This window comes from Scyliorhinus canicula, chromosome 2, assembly GCF_902713615.1.
Source record: "Scyliorhinus canicula chromosome 2, sScyCan1.1, whole genome shotgun sequence".
NCBI lineage: Eukaryota > Metazoa > Chordata > Chondrichthyes > Carcharhiniformes > Scyliorhinidae > Scyliorhinus > Scyliorhinus canicula.
The window spans coordinates 262135684-262156870 of NC_052147.1; the positions used below are offsets into that span (position 1 = coordinate 262135684).

At 43.4% G+C, this 21187-nt stretch overlaps 1 protein-coding gene across 1 annotated transcript in view; it reads right to left on the bottom strand.

Annotated features, from left to right (window-relative positions):
• The window catches only part of nmi (N-myc (and STAT) interactor), a 31475-nt gene that overhangs the window by 10127 nt on the left and 161 nt on the right, over positions 1-21187 (bottom strand). The window contains exons 2-8 of the mRNA XM_038790002.1: positions 20288-20348; positions 17978-18085; positions 13793-13951; positions 8684-8800; positions 6932-7106; positions 4123-4229; positions 3207-3393 (exon numbers count right to left, since the gene is read on the bottom strand). Of these exons, the coding sequence (XP_038645930.1) occupies positions 3207-3393; positions 4123-4229; positions 6932-7106; positions 8684-8800; positions 13793-13951; positions 17978-18085; positions 20288-20344 (910 nt within the window). The 5' untranslated portion in view covers positions 20345-20348. The remainder of the gene's footprint in view (positions 1-3206; positions 3394-4122; positions 4230-6931; positions 7107-8683; positions 8801-13792; positions 13952-17977; positions 18086-20287; positions 20349-21187) is intronic.

Sequence of the window (21187 nt, forward strand, 5' to 3'; positions counted from 1 at the left end):
GATATTCAAGAAGAATGCAGCAGCAGTAATCACAAGAAAGAAATTAAAGAAGTGGCTCTCCTCTGGGGTAGGGCAAATGGAATTTAAGGACCAGCATGTGAAATTTGTATGAATGTTTGAAACCTCTGCAATCATGTCACTAGAATGGTGTATTATAAGTTATCAGTTTTCACAAATAAAACTCATGGGATACCATGTGCTGTTTAAAAAAAGGGAATGTCATCCGCATGCATGCCCCCTCATGCAGATCCAGCAATGCACAGGCCCGGTGCCCAGCGGGCAGACTGCCACTTCGTGATGTCAGCGTGCTATCCCAGGACCAAATTTCTTTAGAAAAACGGCAAAGTCTTCACACCAGAAGTGCTGAGAGAGAGCAGGTCACGCACTCGGCACACATACTGATGTCCCGCGATCTTGCTTTGGCCACAAAATCCTGGTGGAGAGATTCCTCAATTTTGTAGCTGCCAGCAGGCAAGCAAGAGAAGTGTATGAAGAACTAACGATGGATCAGATTATAACAAGGAAGAGAAGGGCAGAGACACAAACAGGCCAGGATCTCACAACTGAATCTACTGGAGAGAGTGTTTCTCGGGAGACTCCATAGCAGGACAAAGCAGTGCTGGTGTGAGTTCCAGGGCCTCTGATGAACAACCCATTAAAAAGCTGAAATCAGAAAAAAAGTGGTATAAAGATGATTTCTTGAGGTAAGGTTTTATTAATTGTGCCAATGCAAAACTGGATGCAAAGCCCATGTGCATTATATGCAGGGAAGTACTGCCAAAATATTAAACCCTCAAAACCATTTGAAGACTAAGAGTGACAAGTTTGAGGACAAACCTCTTGTTTTTTTTCCAAAGGATGCAGCGAGAACTTAAATCATCAGCTGAAGCCCTTAGCAGAAATGTAACGTTGAATGACAAGGCAAGTGAGATCATGTGGACCAAACAGGCTCATTTGTTGCATTAAAAGGTAAGCAAAAAAGTTGGTCGCAAAGTTCAGGCAGCATGGGTCACGAGGTCGTCTGACGTGGGTCCCGAAGGATGGCCGGTTGGTAAAATTGGTTCCCAGGCAAAAAAATTTGAAAAACACCGAGATAGGCAGCGAGGGCAACAGTGTATAGAAATCCATGGAGAAAGGCTTTTCATAATGTAGTGAACCCTTGGAACAAGGATGCGTGAAAGAAGTCAAATTCCGTTGGTAGTTGAATAGTTTGGTTAGATAAACCAATAGGTTACTGCTTTTGGAAGCTGATGCTGTTCTTAGTATCTTTTCTCATTGCCACTGTTGTAGTTTAGCACACGGGGACTGTCAGACTATGACTCCCAGTGCACAGTCTCAAATGTTGCCTTTGAATTGTTGGGCCAGCAAAAATAGTCAGGCCACAAAAGGATGGGGGCTTAGGAAGAATGGGGTTCTTGAGAAGTTCCTTTAGTGCTTAATAAATGAGGCCAGCAGTTTAATTATCACTTACATGGACAATTAACATTAGTGTTGGGAAGCTTGTGGTCAGAAATTTTAAGTTGGGAATGTTCGCACCAGAAAAGAAAGGTAGAGTGGCAACACAGAATTTTAAAAGAATTAGATAGTGGCAAGATATCACATCTTTCCCAGAAACCAGGAGAACACAGCTCGTGTTTGAACTAATCCGTAGACCCGATGGGCCCGAATTTTTACTTGAAGCGAGTGGGCTGTGCACGAGTTAAAATTGCATCCAATATTTCAGTGAGTGGTCAATCTCTGGAGTAGACTCCGCAGAGTGGCAGAGGAAGAAGATGGAATTGTTTCATTGCAAATTTAATTAGCTAAATTTTAGAAAATAACATTCTGGGACAAATGTATGTGGTAAGTCTAGCATCCTTGGGAGGAAACGCTGACTCTAGTGTGTTTTACCAAGACTCTCCACTCCTGGAGATTTTCCTCGGTCGGTACTTAAATGTTTGCAAATCGGGATTGCTGCCGTTCTCTCGTATTGACAGCAGGTTCAGAGTGTCAGAGTGGCTTCCAGCTCTCAAGAGTGGAACTTACTATCCTTGAGGGGCTGTTGGATTTATTAATTCTTTGGGGTACTTTAAGAAATCAACTAAACACATACTGGAGAATAAAATGATTCTTAGAAATACTAAGTCTGCAAAAAGTATAATCAACGTTATTAAAAACATGAGTGAACTGTCAAACCCTTAAGGTCAAGTCGGCAGATATTAACAATGTTTCGAAGGGTGTTCCATGGAAGCCCTACCTAAAGAAACAATATAAAGACACATTCAGCAAATTGCAACAATCTAGTAACATAGTAGGGCGAGAGACTAGTCATGACATGAAGGTTTTGCATGGGAAACTGTATTGTGTCAGGGAAACATTAATTAATCTTGAGTAAGTGATTAATGTCTAATTAACTAATCACCTGTTGAGTGATTGACACCTTTCTGAACGAATAAGGGGGTGTCAGTTGAAAAAAAAACAAAGAAAAATGAATAAGGGACTAAACTATAGATAAGGATTTCCTTAAGAATATGATTGTACGAATAATTTTTCAGAAGAATTCTAGCCTTCCGGAATTCTTGAAGCATCTGTTGAAATTACTTTTATTTAAAGTATTTTCTTCACCTTTTCCTTACGTTGATGTTTTAAATGACTTTTCGCTGTATCCTGACAGGTTTATGTATTATTTTGATCTAAGTTTTGATTCAGTTCTTATGCAAGTGTATTAAGTGAATCTTTAGTAATAAAAGTAGGTTTGGACACCTCCATCAACCGGACTGAGTACCTTATTTTTGGAAGAAAAATAAAGTGATCCTACTGGGGCAGAAGTCTCACTCTGCTGGTTTAGGCTTTAGGCAGCATATTATCACGAGGTGGTAGTCTTTTCTTAAGTCAGTGTTACCATGGGTTAGGGGGAGATGGGAAGATGGGGGGCCAGTGAGCAATGTGCCCTGTAAAATATACTCTCTATTGTCAATTTGGGGTCTGTTGTAAACTAATTAATTGAGATTCATTGAGGTGATTAATCAACAATCCACTGTGATTGTTTCATGTGACTACATGTTAATCGTAAGTAAGTAATTCTACACTAAATTTATGCCCTGCATCTCTCTTTGGCCTTCCCCATTTGTATACCGAATAATTGTAAATTGTGCTGTTTTAGGTCCCCATCTCTCTTTTATGTACTTATTTGACAGTTAACGTGAAGGGGAAAATATTTCACTTACTTCCTTTCTTGACAAATGTGACCAGGGCTGTTCCAGAAGTACTGTTATAATCAATATTCTCCACTTCCCCACCACCCAAACTAGGCTTTGAAAAACTTATTTCCAACTTGTCTCGCATGTGTTCTTCTGGAAGACTGTCTGGAATTTGGAAAACCTTAACCATCTTCCGCGAGATGTCAACATGTACCTGGAAAAGAGTTAATATAAATTATTTCAAGTTAAACCGCAAAATCAGTGGGGAATAGGTTAGTCGTCATTGCTCTTAATGCACAACAAACTAATGCAAGTGTGTCAGAAGTAATTGATTTTGTTCATTATATAGGAGCTGGTCTTATACATAGACGATAGTAAGAAGTCTTACAGCACCAGGTTAAAGTCCAACAGGTTTATTTGGAATCACCAGCTTTCGGAGCGTAGCTCCTTCATCAGGTGAGTAAAGAGGTAGGTTACACAAACACATATAGACAAATCCAATGATGCAAAGACTCGCATTGAAAGTATAACCTCGCATCAGGGACACAGTGGTTAGCACAGTTGCTTCACAGCGCCAGGGTCCCAGGTTCAATTCCCGGCTTGGCTGACTGTCTGTGCGGAGTCTGCATGTTTTCCCCGTGTCTGCGTGGGTTTCCTCCGGCTGCTCCGGTTTCCTCCCACAGTCCAAAGATGTGCAGATTAGATGGATTGGCCATGCTAAATTGCCCTTAGCATCCAAAAAGGTTAAGTGGGGTTACTGGGTTTCGGGGATAGGGTGAGATGTGGGCAAAAGTAGGGTGCTCTTTCCAAGGGCCGGTGCAAACTCGATGTGCCGAATGGCCTCATTCTGCACTGTAAATTCTACGATTCCAAGGCCCTTAATGGCCAAAATTTCCATTTGAGTACATTCTGCAATAATCTGACACTGATTTCATGCATTTACCTCAAACTTCCTTGCTGTATCCAGTTTGACAGGTAGAACCTTCACGTCTATTTTCCCGGGATCCATGTTTATGTGATGTTTGGGCACTTTTAGAATTGTGTTAGCAACTTCAAGAAAAAGATTTAAAAAAAACAATTAGAGGGAGTTAAATGAGAATGTGTCACTTGGGCATCTGTAAGAAGTAATCAGGAGATGAGGACTGAGCAAAGAGATATCTGTGGCGGGAAGTAGATTCACAGGCTGAGATTGTTCCGCTCAGCATTCCTGTCCCAGGCTGGAAGCAAATGTCAGGGAATTGCCGATCTGCACCTTGTGATTTTTTTGCCACTCAAAATCAAAATTGGACATTCATGGCCTGGAGTGAAAAATACCTGATATTCCAAACCAAAATGCATCAGACATTCCTGTTTCATCAGCCTCCGAGTATGGAACCTGTAGCGCCCAGTAACAGGAGACATACCAGTATGCTTAAAGGCACATGTAGGGCCCTTTGGGGAAGAAGAATTGATGGTTGAGTTTCCCTCCTGCAAATAAAGTGCCTTCTCCAGTAACTAACATGCTCTGATGAGATGAGCACTTGTGGGCAGTAAACAGGCGGGACGTCGCTGTAACTGTTGCAATCATTTCCCACAAACGGTTTTAGGCCTTATGCATATTTATCAATGACAAGAGCTTGAAAGTGACCAAGGGAAAGGTAAACAAGATACAGAAAGCAAAGCCACGTAAATAATTACAAAGGAATTATAGACACCAAAAATGCCGTTCTAATTGCAATTATACTCACAAAACACTTTCACCGCTGACCTAGGGACACACGAGGCCAGTGGAAGTTTTACTCAATTGGGTACCATTTTAGAGTGCCCAACATTAAATGACTAAACTAGGCTGCCCGTCCATTGAAGAGGCTAAACAGAATAGTGGAGGATCAGAGGATTTGGTGAATGCAGCCCTCACTCCTATCCCCTGAATGAATGCTACCATAGTCCCTCGGTCTCTTTATAGGAGAGGAAGCGTTCCAAGTGTGGTCAGGGTAGCACAGTGGTTAATACTGTTGCTTCACAGCGCCAGGGAACTGTGTTTGATTCCCGGCTTGGGTCACTGTCTATGCGGACTCTGCACATTCTCCCCATATGTGCGTGGGTTTCCTCCGGGCGCCCTCGTTTCCTCTCAAGTCCCGAAAGGCATGCTTGATCAGTGAATTGGACATTCTAAATTCTCCTTCAGTATACCCGAACAGGCGCCGGAGTGTGACGACTAGGAGATTTTCACAGTAACTTCATTGCAGTGTTAATGTAAGCCTCCTCGTGACACTAATAAAAATGATTATTCTTATTATAGAGTCTCTATTAACTATGCATTGGGTCACTCAGAAGGACTAGAGGCATCATATCTGACAACGTAGGAAGTTGCTGCCCCAGATCTGCCACTGTCCTTTGAGGATGGCTGTACCTGGAATATGGAATGACTGTGACCCCAATAGGCAAAAATTACTTCCAATGCAAGGTTGAAACCGGGCAGATCCGGGCCCAGCCCTAGTTCCTAGCCATTTCAGGGGGCGTCCAACAAAGTTACAACAGTGGGGATGCCAGAGCAGCTTGAAGTTTCACGTGATAAAGTGTGTCAAATATGAATTTGGGGACCCCCAACCAAGAACCATATTCTTCAGACAGGGTGCGTGATAGAATCTACCTTTTTAGTATAAATCTACCTTTTTAGTATATGACAAGTGTAAAGGAATAAATGGCCCAAGATTTAAAATGACTTCTTGAAATGGTTTGTTAAAATACCCACATTTCAAATAGGACAGTAAAAATGCAGAATTTCATGAGAAACATCAAGATAGGGAAGCCAGACAGACCAAGGACACATTTTGCTAATTCAAAGTTTTGGAGCTATACTCCCAGAAACTGTTTTCATGACAACGGATAAGGCTAGACATATTTCAATTACCTCATATTAAAACTTGATGGACAGACATCTTAATCGAATTGAATTAACTGTGTAATAACTTTAACCCAATCACAGTCAGAAAGGGGAAAGACATTAGTGATAGCAATAATCTTAAAAAGTACTGCCGGTTTGAACAATTCTTTCCGGAATCATCTTTATTTCCTGCCTCCAAGCTATTTTTCTGCACTATCGCTTTGAACAGCCATTTTGTTTATCTTGAACTCTTCTGTGTCGTGTATTCAATAAGGTGAAAATATCAAGAGCTGTAATTTGTACTGAATTCAACTCAGTACTCTGTATTTGCTTGGACCAAACCAACTTTAAAAAACTCTGTATCAGCAAGAAAACTGACTTGATAAGAGACATCTGCAAAACTAACTGAATAAAAGATAATTTACTTCACGCATGAAGTTCAGTTCCAAGATCTGTCGAGTGATATATCAGTGCAGTGACACATAAGATATATTAACCAAAGTACAGACCTATCAGTGTGGAAAAATATATTGTTGCATTCTTCAACAGGAATCTGTGCTTTTTTAAAAATACCTTGTTTTGTTTTAAATTTTCTTCAAAACAAAAAGGAAAAAGTTGGGAGCTAGAATAAAAGGGGAAATATCGTATTAGAACTGCGCAAGCTCAAATGTTAATAGCAGCAATTTTTAAAAAACACCAAAGAAACACAGGAAGGTAAGTTGGTCTCTGGAGTTGCAGCAACCTCATTATAAACAGATTTGCACTTATCCAACCAAAGTGGAGACCATGTCCTTTCAGAACAAGGGGGACTGCCAGGTTAGCAAACATTGATACTGCAACCGAGGAGTTCCAGAGTCTTCTGCTTCTATATTAAGGGGAGCATTACCTTGCTCATCTTCGAAAGTGATCATGGCCTGTCCGTTCTGAAGATCCATTGAAAGTTTGGGCAAGATTTGATAGCAGCATTCGATCTTCATGAACTCTTCTCCCTCCTGATCGGTGGGCACACTTCTTTCTAGTTTGGTAAACTTAATATTCTTCTTGGGCATTATTGCCTTAATCTGTGCACAACAAAGACTAGGTTGAAAAGCGAAAATTCTAACTGGTTAGAAGAAAAGCCTAACGTTTTCGAAGCTCAAATTGCTTTGCGTATATTAAAACCAGGAAGAGAGATATGGGGGTAAAAACTGGACCTTCATTTATGCCAATTTTACAGATGCAAAATGGCCTCCAATGCAGTGTGTCACAATTGGGACCAAGATCTTGCAACGCAAAAACACCGGATTCTAAATTGGTTCCCGTGATCTTGTTGGTGGCTGCCCAAAATGGGGATTAACCCTCATGCATGTGGCATTGAGGGCCCTAACACATGTTTTCCGGCTCCTGCAGAGAAACCAAGATGCTTCGAGTGGAGCAGAAGTGAAGCCTGTCCACCCAGGTTTCCCAGATGTGCAAGTGACGACCAAAAAAAAAAACGATTTGAGACTTTGTTTTATTTACATGAAGCCAGTATGAGCAGGCCTACCAGTGATGTGCAATTAAGTGAGGTAATCGATGCGAGCAGATGAAGACTGCAAGAATAAAGATGTTTTTTTAAAAATCATTTACGGGATGCGGGCGTTGCTGAAGGTGGTGCTGAGTTGCCTTCTTAAACCGCTGCAGTCAGGCAGGTGTAGGTACACCCACTATGCTGTTAGGGAGGGAGTTCCAGGATGTTGCCCCAGCAACAGTGAAGGAGCGGCGATATATTTCCACGTCAGGGTGGTGAGTGATTTGGACAGGAACCTCCAGGTGGTGGAGTGCCCAGGTTTCTGCTACTCTTGTCCATCTGGATGGTAGTGGTTACGGGTTTGGAAGGTGCGGTCTGAGGAACCTTGGTGAGTTACTGTGACACACGAGGTTCTCTCATGATAAAAACTCCTTTTCCAAAACACGTCAAGAAGAGAATTCTAATCGGGATAAGTTGGCAGCTTCATTGAAATGAAAAGTAAAGAAATTATGCGAAACTTGTACTGAACCTTGGTCACATCACACCTGGAGTACTGCGTGCAATTCAGGCCCCCATATTCTAAACATGGGTGATACAAGGGTGATACCAGAAATGTAGGAGTATAGCTATCAGCAGAGGCTGAACAAGCTTAAAAAGGATGGCTAAAGTGGTGATCTAATCGGTTTTTTTTAATAGATAGGATTTGATAGAATAGATGGAGTGAATTTTTCCAGTGTAAAGTAAAGCAAAAATGGAGGCCATGAATTTCAGATGGTCATTGAGAAACTAAATAAGGAACTCAGGAAAAAATGCTTTACTCGGAGATTAGCAATATGTAGAACTCAATACCACAGGGAGTGATTGAAGCGAATAGTATAGATAAGGGGAGGCGACATAACGATACGAGCTGGAAAGGAAATGCAGGTTATGTTGATGGTGTGAGATGAGGCAAGACAGGAGATGGCTAAAGTGGAGCCCAACTAGAGTGATTAGGCCTGTATATCTTACATAATCCTAGCAGCTAAGGGAACCATAATTCAGACCACAGGCACTGGACATCAACAACTACAAGGTGTATTTGGATGTACTTAAAAAGACAGGATTTATTAAAGAGCAAGGGTGTGATTTGCCAGAGGACACAATAGTTACCTTGAATTTAGTCTGCAGTACGTTTATGTCATCTTGTTTACGTTGGAGCTCATATTCATATTGAAGCAATTGTTCTTTTAGCTTTGCAGCTTTAGCCTGTTTATCAAAGAGCTTCTCCTGTTAAGAGGGGAACATGCCTTCAATAATTGTATATGAATCACAAGCAAGTCAAATGACTCAATAAAACAGTAATAGAACAAAGAACAAAGAACAAAGAAAAATACAGCACAGGAACAGGCCCTTCAGCCTTCCAAGCCTGCGCCGATCATGCTGCCCGTATCAACTAAACTCTTCTACGCTTCCAGGGTCCGTATCCCTCTATTCCCATCCTATTCATGTATTTGTCAAGATGCCCCTTAAACATCACTATCATCCCTGGTTCCACCACCTCCTCTGGCAGCGAGTTCCAGGCACCCACTACCCTCTGTGTAAAATACTTACTTTGTACATCTCCTCTAAACCTTGCCCCTCGCACCGTAAACCTACGCCCCCTAGTAATTGACCCCTCTCCCCTGGGAAAAAGTCTGACTATTGTTGCCATCTGGGATGGCCACTTACAAAGGATCCCGGGAAATATGGCTACTTACAAAGGACCATGGGAAATATGGTGATGCACTATCAATTACGATGAGACGCGAATAGAATGTGATCAAGGCTTTATTACGCAGAGATGTGTAGCCTCCCGCAGCTGCTACCAAAATGGCTGCAGCTCGGAGAGCCCACATATTTATATTCCGCCTACTGGGCGGAGCCAGCAGGCAGGGATCTACCCCCGTACCTGTAGTACAGGGGCCTTACTGTAATACACCTTATATACGATATATACAATACAACAGTGGTGACTACCACATACGGTCAACCCAGGACTCAGGCGCTCAGAGCTTATGTATATTGGCAACTCAGATAACTAGACGCTATTGAAACCCCCAGCTACTTTGCATTCTAATGGCCCATTTCCCCAGAACAAAAGACCTGTACTTAGATAACAGATACAGAAACAGACTCATCAGCACCTCTCCCTTTGCTCAGGGAGTCCAAAAAGCCAAGGTCAATGATCGCTCAGGACATGCTCCGCCATCAAGGCACCCGCCCCTTTATTGGCCAAAATCGAAGGCAGTAATCGAAGCCTGCCGAATTGTTGAGTCCAAAGCTAAGGACCGCCCAAAAGAGCGCAAAACCCCAGAAGGATAAAGAGAGACACTGCCATGTATTTGGTCTCCTCTTGGCCCCGGCGCTCGGTCCCTCTTGGCCCTGACCTATGCCTAAAACCAAGTGCGGCATCACGACCAAAAGCAAGTTCAAGTCCAACCATCGCTACCGGACGGATGAGCCCAGCAGAAACAAAATTACTTCTCCAGACTCAGCCACGCAAGATCCAAACAAAGCCCTTGTTCCTCTGTATAAAACCGGATGCGTGAAGTTAAGTACAGGTTGTTGTAGGGTTAGGTGTAATTTAGCTTGTAGTGTTTTATGTTGCATGTCAAAGTAATTCTTATGTGTAAATAAACTATCATTGAACTTGAACTAACTAACTGGTTGTTTGGTCTTTGATCGATATCCAGTAAAACTTTGTGATGATATCATTTGATATCTGGCGACTCTTAAAAGCAATGTCATCATTAATAACTGTCATATCAGTATCCAGTTAAAAAGAGCAACATTATTGGCGTCTCCGGTGCGAATTGGCAACACTATCCACTCTGCCTATGCCCCTCATAATTCTGTAGACCTCTATCAGGTCGCCCCTCAACCTCCTTTGTTCCAATGGGAACAAACCAAGTTTATTCAACCTCTCCTCATAGATAATGCCCCCCCATACCAGGCAACATCCTGGTAAATCTCTTCTGCACCCTCCCTAAAGCCTCCACATCCTTCTGGTAGTGTGGTGATCAGAATTGAACACTATACTCCAAGTGTGGCCTAACTATGGTTCTATACAGCTGCAACATGACTTGCCAATTTTTATACTCAATGCACCAGCCAATGAAGGTAAGCATGCCATATGCCTTCTTGACTACCTTCTCCACCCGTGTTGCCCCTTTCAGTGACCTGTGGACCTGTACACCAAGATCTCTTTGACTGTCAATACTCTTGAGGGTTCTACCATTCACTTTATATTCCCTACCTGGATTGGACCTTCCAAAATGCATTGCCTCACATTTGTACGGATTAAACTCCATCTGCCATCTTGCCGCCCAAGTCTCCAAATGATCTAAATCCTGCTGTTTCCTGACAGTCCTCATCGCTATCCGCAATTCCACCAACCTTTGTGTCATCCGCAAACTAACTAATCCGACCATTTACATCCCCCCCCCCCCCCCCCCCCCCCCACCTCCCCCTAACACCCGCGCAGGGCACCCCCGGTCCGACTGTCACCGCATGGAAAATGGCAGTCTGGTACCTTGGTAGTGCCCCTGCCAGCTGATAGTGCCACCTGGGGACCTCCCGCCATTCTGTCTGCTCTCCGTTTGTGGAAACCAGTGCAGAATACCACTTACCTGAGGTCTCTGAGGTGAAGGGGATAGATCACACACCCCAGGTGCCTTGGCAAACTGCATATTAGAGTGAAACTAGCTCTCTCGCTCTAATATGCAGATTTGTTTAACAGTGATCCCGCCCAATCGCAATGTCTCGCGAGATTGTGTTAGATCGCGCGATGCATGGCAAGTCGGGTAGATCCTGGGAGTGGAGTCTCCCGGCTTTTATCGCTCATGTTATGCCACAGCACACTGCTTTTCAGGTGCAGCCTGGTTGTTCGATCGCGCCCATAGTGTCAAGTCGGGATAATGTGTGGCTTGGAATGAAACTTACAGGTGGGGAGCATTCCCATACATCTGCTACCTTTGTCCTTCTAAGCGGAAGAGTTTGCGGGTGCCACACACTGCTGCCACTGTGCGTCGGCGGTGGAGGATGTGAATGCTGAAAGTGATGGATTGGTGTGCCCATCAAGTGGGCTGCTCTGTTGATGGTGTTGAGCTTCTTTAGTGTTGTTGGAACTGCACTCAGCCAGGCAAGTGGAGAGTATTCCAGCACACTCTTTGTATGTAGATGGTGCACTAGATGTACCAACAGAGGCTGGATACCTTCCAATTTTAATCAGCTGAATGCCCGGCACACATAGGTCATTACTCGGTTGGAGATCCACTAAATCAACTCTGACTGAGAGATCTACATGGTCAGCTTCTGTTAGCCCAATATAAACTGCACATGCTTGGCCCCATCTTACTTGCAAGGTTGTCAGAGCTTTGACGCAGATGATAAGTATCAAAGTTTAGAAATTGCAAAATGTATAAGACAATACTACTGGAGGTTAACCAAATAATGGTGCATAGCCTGCCGGCACAGAATATTGAGGAGCTTCACATAGTCAAGACCACCCTTCCTATTAGGGCACGATAGAAATATCTGGAGTGAACATGGGCACAATACTAGCTCCCAGTGTCATTTCTCCTTGTTCTATTAGTGAGCCCGAATGAGTGGTCACTCATTCACAGTTCCCTGGATACTGCAGAGTTTGCTATTGACTTAACAGTCTGACACAGGGTGACTTGGTCCCTATCTTTCACTGCTACCTGTTCACCTCAGAGCTACCTTGCTTCCAGCAGGGAAACCACCAATCCCTCCTCCTTTCTTCACTGCTGCTCCCAGCACATCTTAATTTCCCTCCACTCCCCCCATACCCGCTAACAGGGAATGCTATCCCTTTCTCATTCCACCACATCCAAAAGATTTGCCTGTTCTTTGCAGCAATTTTAGTGACCACCAAGCAAGTAGGAGGAAGGAGAACTTGAGAAATCAATGGAAAGCATGCTGGATAAAGTTTGATAATGATCATATTTACCTCTCCTGTGGCCCAACTGCTCAGCCAAGGCACCGAGCCAATCCAAAGGCTCAAACAAAAGCTATTGGCAAATCTTTCAGGTTCATTTGATCTACCTTGTCTTTTTTTATTTTAATTGTTCGCAGGATATGAACACCATTGGCAAGGTCAGCATTAATTACCCATCACTAATTGCCCTTGTTTTTTTAAATCTTTATTATTGTTACTAGTAGGCTTACATTAACGCTGCAATGAATTTACTGTGAAAATCCCCTAGTCGCCACATTTTGGCTCCTGTTCGGGTACACAGAGGGAGAATGCAGAATGTCCAAATTACCCATGAGCACGTCTTTCGGGACTTGTGGGAGGAAACCGGACCACCCAGAGGAAACCCACGCAGGCACGGGGAGAAGATGCAGACTCCACACAGACAGTGACCCAAGCCGGGAATCGCATCTGGGACCCTGGCGCTCTACTGTGCCACCGTGCCGCCCATAGCTGTGAATTGAGGCTGGCTGGGCAAGGGTTCTTTTCCTTGGAGCAGAGAAGGTTGAGGGAGGGCCTGATCCAGGTGTAGAAGATTATGGACAGGTGGGATAAGAATGAAGTAGAGGGGTCAATAACCAGGCAGCATAGATTTAAGGTCAGGGGAAGGAGATTTAGAGGAGATTTGAGGAAAATCTTTTTCGCTCAGAGTGGTGGGAATCTGGAACTCACTGCGTCAAAGGGTGGTAGAGGCAGAAATCCTCACAACAGTTAAGAAGCATTTTGTTGAGCATTTGAAATACCATAGCACACAAGTCTACGGACCAAGTGCTGGGAAAATGGGATTAGGACAGGTGCAGACAAAATGAAAAAAAGAACAAAGAACAAAGAAAAGTACAGCACAGGAACAGGTCCTTCGGCCCTCCAAGTGCTGTTAGGGAGGGAGTTCCAGGATTTTGACCTAATTACAGCAGCGGGCGATAAATGGCAGCTGTAGCTTCCCTCTTGGTGATACTGCAGGATCCCACCCTGCATAACCAATGACTCACAACCCAGGAAAATGACCTCGAGGATAGAAGGTTCAAGTCCCACCCTGATCTTCCTCTGGTGGCTAATCCACCCCAGAAGACTTTTCCCACCTTGGTATGTGTATGCACTCTTTTAATACAGGCACCAGTTTAAATACACACAGGAGTGTAGTGTGAGTGGATAGATTAGTCATCTGTGAAATTCAGCCACCAGGCTTTCTCGTCTCAACGTCATTCTGAAAAAACAAAGTTCCAGGAAAACAAAATTATTTTTACCTTGAAGGATTGCTCTGCCTTTTGAAACGCGTTCTGGAGATTCTCCTGTTCCGCAATTAGCTTGGAAACTAGTTTGAGAGCTTGTTTCTTCCTCTCATCTGCATCCAGCTTTTCACAGATTAAATCTGATTTTTCCTTGTCTAACTGGTCGATTTTACTCTGCTCAAAAACACAAGGCATGGTTTCAACTCCCGAAGAACATACTCTAGCTCTAACATTTTCAAAAGTATATCTTGAAACTTTTTTGTTTAAGAACCTCTACGGCTAATTATCCACTAAATGATGGATATTAACTTTAACAGGAGAATATTTCCATTCATGTAGCCTAGATTAAATGAGTTCATGTTTATTTTCATTTCGGACTAGTGTACAGGAGACTAATAATCCAACTCTACAGGCGACGAGGCACCTGTGAAATGGAAAGCATCTTTTAATGCTCTGAGGGCAAAGTGGTCACCTTGCAAATGGCAATCCTTTTTCATCTGCACAATTTCTTCCAATAACTTCTGTGGTTTAATCCCAGAAATATTGGACAATTGGACAAGTTCACTATGTGAAATAAACCACCCTCAGATCATCAATTCTTGCCACATCGTGCTGTGGCTCCTATGAGTCAACAATAAAGGTGGGTAGAATCATAGAATCCCTGCAGTGCAGAAAGAGGCCAATTGGCCCATCAGTCTGCACTGACCATCCGAAAGAACAGCCTAGCCTAGGCCCAATCTCCCTTCATATCCCTGTAACCCCACCGAGGGACAATCTATCCAATCCACCTAATTTGCTCATCTTTGGACTGTGGGAGGAAATAGGAGCATGTGGAGAAAACTCCCGCAGTCACGGGGAGAGCGTGCAAACTCCACACAGATGGTTAACCAAGGTCGGAATTGAACCCCAGACACTGGCACTGTGAGGCAGCAGTGCTAACCACGGTGTCACCGTGCCGCCCCAGTAGGGTCTCCTGTGCAATTAATTTTGTTTATTCCTCCCTTGGCCCCCTCCAAATGTAGTTACCTTCACTCATTATCCTACTGTTAGTATACATTTGAGCCGTGCCTCCAGCTTTATCCATGCTGTGGACTCAAAAGGGATGGTCACGTGAAAGAGGATTCTTGAGTGGAACCCAAATTCAGGCGAAGCTGAGGAAATACTTTTCTGGCCGAGCATAAAAGTTCAGCTGTACATTTGAAAACATCTGCAGGTGCAAATTTTACGCTCCTCCAAAGCAGGTTCTGAGTCAAAGGGTCTTTTTTGCAAGGGGAGGGGGGACTAAAATTAAATGAGCAGGGTTCCCCCGGGTTCCTGCCTGCACCAACCCAGGCAATATTTGATGCTTAGGCAGGCAGGGACTCGGCAGGAAAACCGCCCTTTCACAACTTAGAGGCCTTTTTCCACCAAGTCTCAATTGTTCGGGAGCAGGTGCATGTAGGATGGGAAACAGAGAAATAAACTTTGCTCCATCTCAAGTGGAATGAAGAAGTGCCCCAATCTGAGGGCCCCTTCAGATTTGGAATGCCTTTCGCTCCAGGGCCTAGGAGCTCTGGCTCTCCACCTGCCCCCCCCCCCCCCCCCCAACGCCCCCAAGGGCCTACTCCCCATGCCACAATCGCCCATCCCTCCTGGCTCCCCAGGGCAGCCCTAGCCACCCGCTTATGAGACTTAACTTAAAAACGGCCCAGGATTTTTAATAATAATCTGGATTTAATTGCAGGCAGAGTATTGCAGAACCTCTTCTGGCCATTGCAGCATTGTACCTGGATGTGTTGGAGAGCTGTCGGCCAATCAGATTGGCAGATTTAGCACAGAGCTAAATAGCTGGCTTTTAAAGCAGACCAAGGCAGGCCAGCAGCGCGGGTTCAATTCCTGTATCAGCCTCCCTGAACAGGCACCGGAATGTGGTGACTAGCGGCTTTTCACAGTAACTTCAATTGAAGCCTACTTGTGACAATAAGCAATTTTCATTTCATTTCAGGTCAAACTGGAGGCCTGTGACCAGCGGTGTGCCTCAGGGATCAGTGCTGGGTCCACTATTATTTGTTATTTATATTAACGATTTAGATGAGAATTTAGGAGGCATAGTTAGTCAATTTTCAGAGGACACCAATATCAGTGGCATAGTGGACAGTGAAGAAGGTTATCTAGGATTGCAACGGGATCTTGATCAATTGGGCCAGTGGGCCGATGAGTGGCAGATGGAGTTTAATTTAGTTAAATGTGAGGTGTTGCATTTTGGTAGATCGAATTGGGGCAGCACCTACTCAGTTAATGGTAGGGAGTTGCAGAGAGTTATAGAACAACAGATCCAGGGGTCTGGGTTCATAGCTCCTTGAAGGTGGTGTTACAGGTGGACAGTGTGGTGAAGAAGGCATTCGGCGTGCTTGGTCTCACTGGTCAGAGCATTGAATGCAGGAGTTAGGATGTCTTAATGAAGTTATACAAGACATTAGAAAGGCCACACTTGGAATACTGTGTACAGTTCTGGTCACCCTATCATAGAAAGCATATTATTAATCTAGAAAGATTGTAGAAAAGATTTACTAGCATGCTACCGGGACTTGATGGTTTGAGTTATGAGAGGCTGGATAGACTGGGACTTTTTTCCCAGGCATGTAGAAGGCTTAGGAGTGATCTTATAGAGGTTTATAAAATAATGAGGGGCATAGATATGATAGACAACATCTTTTCCCAAAGGTCGGGGAGTCTAAAACTCCAGGGCATAGGTGAGAAATACAAAAGGGTCCAGAGGGGCAGTTTTTTTCCACGCAGAGGGTGGTGAGCATCTGGAACTAGCTGCCAGAGGCAGTAGTAGAGACGGGTACAATTTTGGCTTTAAAAAAGCATTTAGACAGTTATATGGGTAAGATAGTTTAGAGGGATATGGGCCAAATGCTGACAATTGGGACTGGTTAGCACTGTTGCTTGACAGCACCAGGGTCACAGAGCCTCACAGAGCCAGGGACCCAGGTTTGATTCCAACCTCTGGTGACTGTCTATGTGGAGTTTGCACATTCTTCCCATGTCTGTGTGGGCTCCCTCCAGGTGCTCAGGTTTCCTCCCACAATCCAAAGATGTGCAGGTTAGGTGGATTGGCCATGAAAGATTTCCCCGAGGTGGGGTTACAGGGATAGGGTGGGGGACTGGGTCTCAGCAGAATGCTCTTTCAGAGGGTCAGTGCAGACGCGATGGGCCAAATGACCTCCTTCTGCACTGTAGGGTTTCTACGAATGCACTATTAACTATTTTAGTTTAGCTTGTATTACCTTCATATACGGATGATAATTTTGTTTTTAAATGCTGTGTATTATAATTCAGAATGACTGTCTGAAAGGTTTGGAGAAGCAGATAGCTTTCCGTATGAAACTGGACATATCACTTGAGAAGGAATAATTTTCAGGGCTATGTACAGGATTACCATGCTGAGGTGAATAGTCTCCTTCTGCTTGTATGATTCTATATTGTGAAATATTGGTAACTAATGTATTATGTTCATATACTGCATTTCTTGGTCAACCATTATTTATTCATTAAAGAGGGTAATTATGCCTTTGTTAAAATATTAGAAAGTATTTCACAAAAACACATGTGTTACCAATATCACACAATTTAATTGCACCTTATAGAGATAGCTGAAGGGGTTCAAAATTGATTTTTTTTTAAATTTGCTTGTATTTGACAGAGCTATTTATAATTGTATTAAGTTGTGGAGGGAAATTCATAAGAGAAATTCACATTTTAACTTTTAAATATGCCTTGAGTGAAATTTCTGTTGTATTTATGCAATATCATTCTTTAATGTTAGTTTACAGGATGTGGGCATCATTGGCTAGGTCAGCATTTATTGCCCATCCCTAGTTGCCCATGAGAAGGTGGTAGTGAGCTGCCTTCTTGAACTGCTGCAGTTCCTGAACTACAGGTACACCCACGTGCTGTTAGGAAGGGAGTTGCAGGATTAGTGATGACAAGATCACAACAAATAGGTAAAATCAGTCAGTTATTTGATCGTCGTTCAGGAGAGCCCTGAACCTATGCATTTGACTTCAAAGCCCAATTTCCCTTTCCAGCTATGAATGTTGCGCCAGTGGTTCACGTAAGTTTATTCTTGTGATTGCAGGAGGCTCAATCGGGAATTACAGCAAGATAAAAGTCAGTTGGTGAAGTCACAGAGGATACTGTCAGATAATGTTGTACCTGCCACAACACTAGCTCGTCTTTTGCCAGCTGAAGTTTTTCTGAAAGATTCATATTGTCCTGATTCACTTGTCTTGAATCACTATTGTCTTGAATCACTTCAAAATCCTGGAAAACCAGCCAGATAAAGACTAGTGAGATAAAAGCAAAATACTGCTGGAAATCTGAAATGAAGACAGAAAACACTACATATATCCCGCAGGTCTGACAGCGTCTGTGGAGAGAAACAGAGTTAACGTTTCGGATCTAAATGATTCTTCTACAGATTTGAGAGAAACAGTCTGACAAAGAACTGTATTCAGAAATTAAGAAATCTTTTTTTTCTTTTGGGTATTCAACACTCAATAGATTTTATTTATGTTTTCAACATGAATAGAATCAGTTGTAGTCGAAAATAGGAAAAAATATTTCTTGAAACATTAATGCTAAAAATGACTGAACAGTTAGAGGCAATTGTCCAAGTCCATGAATAATTTTCCTTGACAGTTGAAAGTTGCGTTATTTGTAATGTGCTCAGGAAGTCTCATTCATTCAGCAATAATTGATCCTTATATATCATAGCTAGGTCTGTCTGGCCACTTATACAGTAGCACAGTGGTTAGCACAGTTGCTCCACAGCTCCAGGGTCCCAGGTTCGATTCCTGGTTTGGGTCTGTCTGTGCCGAGTCTGCACGTTCTCTCCGTGTGTGCGTGGGTTTCCTCCAGGTGCTCTGATTTCCTCCCACGGTACGAAGATGTGCAAGTTAAGTGGATGGGTCATGATAAATTGCCCCTAGTGTCCAAAAAGGCGAGGTTGGGTTACTGGGTAAGGGGATAGGGTGGAGGCATGGGGTTAAGTAGGGTGCTCTTTCCAAGGGCCAGTGCAGACATGATGGGCTGAATGGGCTCCTTCTGCACTGTAAATTCTATGATTCTATAAATATGTAACAATTCCATGATACATGTAATGTAATGCCACGTTAGTATTTTGACCAGTAAGATTGGATACCGAGGGCATGAGCTGGATTTTCATGTCATCTTTCTCCCCTTTCTCATCTGAAGCTAGTTACTGGGTTCAGTTGCACAGATACTAGTAAACGAACCAATGCCCAGAAATGGCCATTCTTCGTGCTTGAAGTAACATTGCGTCAATATTCCAATCACCGCGAAGAACTCCCTGTCAGAGGTACGCACAAAAATATTTTCCTGCAAGACTTTACTAAATACCGATCCATAGCAGGAATGGACATTGATTTCTGTAGCTCCGAGACACCAAGGTCAAAAGTAGCACATCAACTGCTGTTCTATCTGCAAACAACTAACTCAGTACTGATTCAAATTGGGACCCAAGACCTTCTGGTCTATATGGCACAGTACATCAGCTGATCTCTTTATTCCCTAGGTCAGCCGGGGAAATCACCCAGCGCTGATGACAGTCTGGATTTAAAGGTAAAAAAGTTACATGATTTTAAAATAGTTTAGACAGCAGTACAGCCACTGACCATTCATATTTTCAGAAATAGGGACAGTGTTTTGTTAGAAAGTGTTGTACTTAAAAGTAAATGGATAATTCTACTCCTGATCTCATTTGCAATTTGTGTTCAATCAAAATACATTCTCTACTCGGAATCAGGGGGTTGGAAACTCAAGCCTCACTCCAGCATATAATCTAGGCTGATTACTTCAGCGTAGCACTGACGAATTGCTGTATTTATGAAGGTTCTAACCTTTAGGCTAGATTTTAAATCAAGGTTTTGTCTGTGTGCTCAATGGGCAGCGAAGATCCCCGGGATTGCTGTGTGAAGCAGAGCAATTAATTTTTCAATGTCCTGGCCAGCACCATTTCTTTAATCAACATCTCCAAAACAAACTAATTGGGACATTCATTGCTGTCTGAGAGATTTAGCTTGCACAAAATGGCTGCCAGATTCACCTGCATAACAACACAGAGTAACTGACTGCATGAAACACGTTGGACATTTTGGAAATGCAAACTGCTTCTTTTAAACTCAAAACCAAGCGAACCAGTGCCAGTGTCTCTCTACCGCACCCCCTTCCCCTCCCCATGACAGTGTCTCTCTCCTCTGGTGCCAGTGCCTCTCCCCCTCTCTGATGTGGGGTTACAGGAAAATAGAACAAATGTCATTTGGCAATAAATAAGGTAACATGGTTATTTACAAACTCAACATTTGTGCCATTGCAATCTTTCCCCATGTTCTAATTTCCTTCTGTTACGCTGAAATGGTTGATGTCTACATAAAAGAGATGGGCTTTTGTGTTTATGAAGATGAATTTAGATTTAACACAACATATTTTTGGTTAAATACTTACAGAATGTGAGTTACCATCACATGCAGATAGAGGCTTGGGTTCGTATTGCTCATCCATATATCTGTTCATCAAAAAAAAACCAAAATTAATTTGCATAAATATAAATTTAGTCTAGAGCAAGTGCAATGTGATATCACTAATATCCTCCCGAGGTGAAATATGTTAATGGAATTAGTTAGACAATGGTCTTACAGCTCCGAGGTTTCAGGGTTCAAATCTAGGACTGAGGAGGAAATGTCTACTTGCCTTATGTAAGTAGTTTGAGCAACCTGCAAACTGATCATGACTTTTGACCTTGAGTGCGAAACACAGGTTAAAGTGAGTTAAGGCAGGGCCAGGCTCAATTGTCAGGCCCCCTGAAGTTATCAGGGCTCACACAAGGCAATGGCTACCTTGTAATGGCTATGGGCAGCACGGTAGCACAAGTGGTAGCACTGTGGGTTCACAGCGCCAGGGTCTCAGGTTCGATTCCCTGCTGGTTCACTTCTGTGCGGAGTCTGCACGTTCTCCCCGTGTCTGTGTGGGTTTCCTCCGGGTGCTCTGGTTTCCTCCCACAGTCCAAAGACTTGCACGTTAGGTGGATTGGCCATGATAAATTGCCCTTAGTGACCAAAAAAGTTAGGAGGGGTTATTGGGTTATGGGGATAGGGTGGAAGTGAGGGTTTAAGTGGGTCGGTGCAGACTCGATGGGCCGAATGGCCTCCTTCTGCACTGTGTGTTCGACCTGAACATGCCTAATGGTGGAAGGCCAGGAGGGAGGGGGGAGTACCTGAATCTTCTGCTGGTCAATAATACCTCTTAAAAAGGCAGGGGTGTGAATTTTTTTAAAGGATTGTGTAATGGCGACCGAGCCGTTCAGGCAACCAAATATCCCAAATATCAGTCAGAAAGACTGCTGTC